Below are 7,957 nucleotides of genomic sequence, written 5' to 3' on the forward strand. Positions count from 1 at the left end.
ATCACAACTCCAAAAGTGAATTGAACTTGACTTGTCTTGACTTTCATACCCAAATCAACTTGTTATCACTATTAAAAAAAACATTTCATAATTAATGGGACTCAATCATGTAACCTTCCAGTCATAAGGGACTTTCCCTACTAACCTTACCAAGTGTTCGTGTTAATACTCGATAGTTATACATAACCTATAGAACTCCGTATATCAAATACTCCGGATTTTTAAAAAAAAGAAAAAGCAAGAGCAAGAGCAAGAGCAAGAAATGTGTTCTCAAACAATTGATGGAAAGTTAGGAGAGAGAAAGAGGAAAAGAGGGGGAGAAGAAGGGAAAAAAGGGAACGACCCATAGCACAATACCAGACAGGTGGGTACCCACCTTCATCACTATCTCCACCCACACCCACATCCCACACCCCCCCTCTCTATTTCTCTCATTTTTACCTACTCTTTTCCCTTCTTCTTCTTCTCCCCTTCAATTCCCTCTTCTTCAATTCATTCATCTCACAATCAACGCAAAAAAACAAACAATCTAACATACAAACAAATTACACTGAATTTCAAAATTCCAATGGAGGCTGTGATGGGTGTTTGTAACGGCGGCGATGTTTCTAGTGGTGGTGGGTCATCAGAATCAACGGTGGTTTCAAAGGAAGAACTCGTGGTGGAGCAACTAAACCACCCTTCTCGCCATCACCACAACCACCATCAAAACATTGCTTTTGAAGTTTCTGATGATTCAGAGCTAGAATTGGGACTTGGGTTAAGCCTTGGTTCTAAAAATCATAAGCAAATTCCAAGGATTTTCACAGCTAAAGATTTTACTAATAATAGTAATAATACTAATAATAATGGGTCTTCTCCTTCCTCTGCTTCTTCTTGTTCATCTCTGGGTTTAAGACCACCTTCTTCTTCTTCTGCAAAAAATATTTCTCCTGTCAACAATCACAATGCTTCTTCTGGTACTAAGCGCGCCGTCTCTCCTACTGCTGTTAGGTATTTTGCTCTTCTTATTTTTCTTCTTACTTTCAATTTTGGGTATTTTTCATGTGCTGATTTCCCCCATTTTTTAAAAATGGTTAAAGTAATTTGGGTAGTTTTAGTTTTGATGTTTGACAGCAATTTCACCTTTTTTAAATGAATTTTGGGTGAATAATTTGTTGGTTTGATCAATGGTTTATAATTGACAGCAGTTTCATCATTTTTTAATTTAATTTATGAATTTGGGTGTGTAATTTGCTGGTTTTATTGGTATTTTCAGAGCAATTTCATCTATTTCTATGGTAATTTAGAAATTTGAGTATAATTATTACTTATATTGGTTTGTTTAGACTGAATTAGTTTTTATTTTCAAGGGGTTTTCTGAAGTTTGTACTTTATCATGTTGGAATGGTTTTTTGATGATGAAATTTTGTTGGGTGCTGTTAATTGTTGTGCGAGAGCAGTCAAGTTGTGGGATGGCCTCCAATAAGGGCATACAGGATGAACAGCATGGTGAACCAAGCTAAATCGGTTGCGAATGAAGAAAGCGAGGCAGAGTTTGATGAAATGAAAAGGAAAGATGTTATGTATGGTGCTGAGGAGAAGGGTAATGCCAAGGAGAGAGTTCCACATAAAAGTTGCTTGTTTGTGAAAGTGAATATGGATGGTGTTGCGATTGGAAGGAAGGTCGATCTCAATGCGCACTCGAGCTACGACTCGTTAGGGCTAATGTTGGAGGAGATGTTCACTAATGGAGCTGTTGAGAGTATGCTCTTGCAACTTTTCTCTTTTTATTTGATGATATAGTAATATGAATATAATTAGTCTTAATAAGATAGATCATATTGAGTGATAAAATGAGAATCCTTTCTTTTTATGTTAATTTGATTTGATAGATTATTTTTGTTGTTTTCCTTTAATTGGTTTACATACTAGTGATTGCTTTGTGCTTTCTTGATGATAGGATAATGTCTTGAAAGGGTATAAATGCTTAGCAATCAAGGGAAGAAAAAAAGAAAAAGGTTTAATGGCATAACTTTAAAGCAACTTTATGATCAGAATACATTGTTGTATGGACAAGAGTGGCTCTAATTTCTAGTCAAGGATGAAAGTCCTGAGGTCTTAGTGCTACGCGGCTGTGGTATTGGCAATAGCTGAAACCAACCATTTCGTGTTATGATTGATGAAACATATATGAAGTGTCTGTTTGTCTAGCAGCGCACTTGTATCTGAAATGTCCTTACGTTTGGTGAGTAATTGTTGCTCCTTATGTTCCCTCAGAATCAAACGGAGAGGAGCTTATGTTGATGCCCAAAATGACGAGACCTTCCAAATTATTAGATGGATCATCAGATTTTGTGCTTACTTATGAAGACAAAGATGGAGACTGGATGCTTGTTGGAGATGTTCCTTGGGGGTATGTTTTCAGCGTATGCATGGATTTGTGATTATTATGGATTTTGTTTCTTCCTTTTCTAGTTTTATTTTAGCAAATACTCAGTTTCATATCATAGCAACAACTAGTGAACTAGTCAACAACATATTGGATAAGTTTGCTAATGTTTTACTTGTCACATAAGAGTTTAAGTTCTTATTTTTCTTATTTGCTGGTTTTGTCTATATAAGATAAGTTCCTTTCACTTAAGAATCTCGAACTAAACAGCCCCGAAGTAAACCATTTTGATCTAAAATTTACTTTTTGTTAGGTGAAAAGTACAAGTAGTAGAATTTTACTTCTGTTGGGAACTTTGCCCTTAATTAGGCGAATCTAGCATTACCAAATTTGACGCACATATAATGAAGTTGGAATGTTGTAATGTTGGATGTGCTATCTGATTTAACTCATTTAAGTGATTTTTATTGATGAAGTGGTCCTGTGAACTTTAAAATGCATTTAATTAGCCAGCTGATTATGAAGACATGCAATTAGAGATGACTTTGAGTTTATATGCCTTCACAGCCATTAGCATGAGATATGATAAACTGTCTTGGTCTGAGATAACAACTTTAGTTGTGCTATTGCTCCATATCTCTTGCCTATCTTTGTTGTTGGAGGAATTCATGTGGAAAAGCATGAAACATATTCAACATATGGTGTATGTAACATTATTATTAGTCTTATTTTTTTGGTTTGGATTGTTATTCGTGTTCTAACTTCTAAGGGTAGAAATCTAACTTGTTTGTTCTGGAAATTCTGCATGTTACAGCGGCAATGGTATTTAGTGGTAACTGGTAACATACTTCGCTACCTAAAAAGTTTCCTTATTTGGGGCCTATTGTTATAAATATGTGGAGTTGTCATTGTGGACCTTGTGGTGGACTTTTCCTCGTGAATTACGAGTGCAAGGGATAGAAGTTATTTTCTTGGATAATTTGAGCTTGATTACCTTTCTTAATCATAATTTTGGAATTGTTTGCAATAAAGAATGTTACTTTCTATTGAACTCCTTCATTAATTGAATTCCTTAATCTTCATCTACACAAGACTGATGCATTACATATGCTTTTTATTGTTTGATAACAGGATGTTCCTCAGTTCTGTGAAGCGGCTTAGAATCATGAGGACTTCTGAGGCTAATGGACTTGGTAAAGCTGATGCATTTTCAAGTTTGCAGTAGAATTATCCCTTAATTTTTTTTTTTTTTTTTAAGTCTCTAAAATTATTTCTCAAAATTCTCAACATTCAGCTCCAAGATCAGAAGAGAGAAGTGCAAAGCAAAGAAACAGGCCTATATAGTCTATTTATTCGTGGTGTATTATTTACAGAGAAAAAACAGAGCTGAAGCTAAATACTGGAAAGAGAGAACAACGATGCTGAATACTCGCACAACACATACGTTGCCTAGTAACAACTGATCCTCTGCCTCTCTTATATATTTGTTTCTCATCAAATCTCCTTTTGGTTTTCCTTTTCTACCACAAGTTTTTGGGTTTTTTTTTTTCCTTAATTTTTTTATGGGTACACATGCTTGCATACTTAGTCAAGGCTGGGCTTTCAGTTAGTGTAAATATATATGGGGTGCTAGGTTGTAAGGCTTCTTTTGGGGTTTTCCAAAATACTGAATGAACTTGGGATTTTTTCTTTTGTAATGGAAATGGGTTTATTTGGCTTCTGCTCTATGAAGCCTTGCTTTCATCTTCTATGTTGTTGCCCGTCACATTCCATTCTTTTTAAAAAATAATCTCTGGCGTATTTTGTGGTAAGCGTATACCCTTAACCACGGGGCTACATTTCGACATTATTGGCGCAAATTTTTCAAATATTGCAACTGGTGACTGTGATGTATGAGTAATTTGTCAATTTGTGATGTTCTATGTAATTTCCGGTATGGAAACTGTTTATAGAAGGATGATACAAAGCTCACTTTGTCTTTTAAGATCCTTTTCTTCTGTAATTTCTTGCAAGAAGTGATATTTTAACTATCTTGTAGCTTTGTAGCAATGGCCATGGTGTGAGACTGTGAGCGTGTCACTTTTAGTCAGAGTAAATGTTGTTCATAACTTTACTTGGATTGAATGCCTAGGGCGGTCAAAACTAACCCGATCCAACCGATTTGTGATAAAAACCTAAGTGACCCAAAAAAAAAATACACGCATTCAATCCACATAAACACAATGACCTTTGTACAATTATATTATCCGATTATACTCGATCCGTAACCGATCGATGACCATATTTGACACCCCTGGACCATGCCGTGCTAGGAAACTACTCATATTATTCTTGGTGCGTGTTTATTGATCTCATGGAATTGAACTTCGTACTCTCTTCTATGTGGGTAAATTTTCCCACTTTTGAAAACTCTATTTTCCTGTATTTTGTTTGTTTCCAAAAATTCAACCTTGTAACTTCAATCCAACAAATATTCGTAATTACTTGCAGACTTTCACCGTCTAGGTAAAATACGATTGAAGACGGATGTTGTAAGACACTAACTCACTAAGAGGACCAAATTACCAATGCATTTATCTCAAAGATAGATTAAACAAAGTAATTTTGTCGAAATATAAGAGTAGGTCTTTTACGAGGCTGATATCATCATTGAAAAATATCAAAGTCAGATTAGTTATTTTAAGATCATAAATATTTACAAATATATGTGTTGTAAGGTCAACAAGTTGATATGGCCGAGTTGGTCTAAGGCGCCAGATTAAGGTTCTGGTCCGAAAGGGCGTGGGTTCAAATCCCACTGTCAACAATTTGTTTTGCTCATTTATGACTTATGAGTGTGTATTTTTTTTGTTGTTTTGCTTATTCATGACTTATGAGTGTGTATTTTTTTGTTAACATTTTTTGCTCAGTTATGACTTATGAGTGTATTTTTATTGTTATTATACGGATTCCGACATACGAAGGAGGCGCATTTTGAGCAAGGATAACTCGTATAAATTTTCAGCCCCGTGCCTTGGTCATTATTACTAATGTATCACATTATGACTGGAGGCTGGAGGCTGCAGCCCTGTTTGGTATAATGGGGTGCATTCAACTGGTCCAATCCTCAATTATTTTTGTTCCCAGTATATTTATTTTCATTTTTCAATTTTCATCATCTGGTCCAATTTCTTTTAAAAAATTCTGGCAAAATGGTCCAATATCTGGGCATCAGTATTTATCACTCTAGACAAAGTTGTGCTGATTCAATGGTAATGGTCCTTATCCTGCTGCATTTTGTCAACTCCAGCCTTTTTGAAAGGCTAAACAATGAAGTACTGTACAACATATTTTGATCTCTTTTAACCGACCCGATAATTATCCGATCCGAACATGACCCGACTCGTTAGGACCCGAACCTGTAATTGTACTCGACTAGAAAAAGACCCGACCCGAACCCGACCCGAACCGAAATGGAAAAATAACCCGACATGACCCGACAAATTTTCAACCTGACCGAACCCGACCTGAACCCGACATGCACCGGGTGATAAAATAACCCGACACGACTCGACCAGATCATGACCCGAGACCCGAGATGACCCGACCCGGACCCGACTCGAAATAACCGTTTTGACAGCTCTACCGTAAAAGCGTAGGTGTGCAATGCGATCTGATCAAGTAACATCTCACCATCTCTCATTTGAGGTCTTGCCGTCTGCTTGCAAGCAAATCATATACAGTAAGTGTTGGAAATAATACGTTGAAACCATGAAATTAACAATAAAATAATAGGGAAGAAACACAATACTCAACAATTGATCTCAAAAGTTGTGACGGGTTTTACGCCTGCCCTAGAAGCGTATTTCGCCACCACCAGTGCAAGGTTCACAGTGACTGCTCCCCTAGGGTAACACAGCTACCTTCCAACTCTGTACACCGATTGGAAGGCTGGAATTACTTCAAGAACTTCTCAGATCTCTATGGGACAAATAATGACAGAGATAATAATTTTTAGGGTTTATATGTTTCTCTATGTCTCTGGTTTATCTTATTGGAATAAACAAAGGAGTATTTATAAGAAATTTGGTATAAACCGCAACTACCGTACAATACTCCAAAACCAATACCCACGACAACAATGAAACGGGCCCACAAGCATTATGACAATTAAAACGATCCGTAATGCATTATAATTACCAACAATCCCCCACTAATGCATACGGACAAGAGTTCTTGAAATCTGAGCAGTAAATGAAAGGTTTAACGTATAAATGTTAGTGTCTAAAGACTTGAACTAACACATTAGCGGAGTGGGGTATTCAATAACCTACAAAGTATCTGAAGATTGAACTTCACAACTATTGAAGGAACCCAATACCACACACTTCACCTTTAGAAGCTTGAAAAATTCCGCGACCGCATGAAACGTCATACGAGGCCAACATTCCCTTGGATTCTAGTGAGTATTATTAGAAAAACAACAAACATGATTTTCATTGAAGGATGCCACCCCCTCTTACTCACATAGGTGTCTCATCAAGTCTATTTTGCCACATAAACCACCCAGAAGGGATATGAAGACATTAAGAACCTTAAACGTCCAACCTTACCCACCGGTATATCCATCAAGTCCGTTCTATTAGGACCACTCAAAGGAGCTATGGATATATTAAGAACATATTGTTCATCCTCACACATTGCACAATGTATCTATCACGTCTTCTCATGAAATCACTTAGTAAGTGAAGTCAATGAGGCTAGCTACTTTAATCTTAAATCCATCAAGTTCAATAATAAGAACCATCCACACAATAGGACTATGGACTCATAAGAGCAACAAGGATTAACCTTCCCAATCATAAAGCGGTGTATCTATCAAGGCTTCTTATAGTACCACCCATTCTAGGGGACCATAAGGCTAGATACATTAAGAGTAAAATACTCAACCTCACACAAAACGGTGACTCCATCAAGTTCTCTCATAGAACCACCCAAATTCGGGATATAGATTCATTAAGAGCATAAGCTCACCCTAAAACGTGTTTTCCGTAGAAATTGAACACGACATAGATTTAGAAACCTTTCCTCTTATCTAGTTTGACACCAACTCGTGCCAAGACCTTACTTAAATAATATTTTCTCTTTAATCTCACATACGCAAGGAAGGTATCACATTCACAAATAACGGTATCTTCTCGTGTCTAAATGCACGAATGTGACTCACTTTGCCAATTAACTCATTGTACCTGACAACTCACACATACAGTAAATAGTGAATGACAATATAAAGAAATGCGATAAAATTACTTACCCCCACAATGAGCCATCATCCAATAGCCTTTTCTAATTGTATGAATTTTGACTTGTAGGATCCAATGATATTGCCATAAATTCATATTGACTCAATGGGAACTCAAACCTACTCGTTTTATTTGATCCTCTTCTCATTGTACCCTTTGGTAAATAATGAAGATCACTTTCACGCTGATCTCCACCTATGCAATATAGGATTATCTACAAGGTACGCTTACAGCACAAGCATCATCAAGTCATGAATTAATCATACAATATTAGGACTTCAATCATATTAGCATATTCAATTTA

The 7,957-nt window shown here is 36.5% G+C and overlaps 1 protein-coding gene and 1 non-coding gene across 3 annotated transcripts; both read left to right on the forward strand.

The window, feature by feature from the left end:
• Positions 1 to 221: 221 nt before the first annotated feature.
• LOC110788135 (auxin-responsive protein IAA12) lies at positions 222 to 4,119 on the forward strand. Of its 2 annotated transcripts, none has more exons than XM_021992780.2 (5): positions 222 to 993; positions 1,443 to 1,744; positions 2,260 to 2,395; positions 3,503 to 3,564; positions 3,666 to 4,119. In XM_021992780.2, exons 1-5 carry the CDS (start codon positions 569 to 571, stop codon positions 3,713 to 3,715), a joined length of 975 nt encoding a protein of 324 aa, XP_021848472.1. In that variant the 5' UTR covers positions 222 to 568; the 3' UTR covers positions 3,716 to 4,119. The 2 variants fall into 2 exon arrangements, with proteins under 2 accessions (XP_021848472.1, XP_056687223.1); XM_056831245.1 differs by having other exon boundaries at positions 257 to 993; positions 3,745 to 4,119.
• Positions 4,120 to 5,096: 977 nt separating this feature from the next.
• TRNAL-AAG (transfer RNA leucine (anticodon AAG)) lies at positions 5,097 to 5,177 on the forward strand. Its single transcript has one exon. It is a non-coding gene; the product is annotated as a tRNA-Leu (tRNA).
• The last annotated feature ends 2,780 nt before the right edge of the window (positions 5,178 to 7,957 follow it).

This window comes from Spinacia oleracea, chromosome 6 (genome assembly GCF_020520425.1).
Source record: "Spinacia oleracea cultivar Varoflay chromosome 6, BTI_SOV_V1, whole genome shotgun sequence".
Lineage (NCBI taxonomy): Eukaryota > Viridiplantae > Streptophyta > Magnoliopsida > Caryophyllales > Amaranthaceae > Spinacia > Spinacia oleracea.

Excerpts from the sequence above, each read along its gene's own strand:
- LOC110788135 (XM_021992780.2), top strand. The coding sequence starts at position 569 with ATGGAGGCTGTGATGGGTGTTTGTAACGGCGGCGATGTTTCTAGTGGT. Across the intron at positions 994-1,442 it reads GTCTCTCCTACTGCTGTTAG|TCAAGTTGTGGGATGGCCTC; the intron begins GTATTTTGCTCT and ends GTGCGAGAGCAG. Across the intron at positions 3,565-3,665 it reads TTCTGAGGCTAATGGACTTG|CTCCAAGATCAGAAGAGAGA; the intron begins GTAAAGCTGATG and ends CTCAACATTCAG.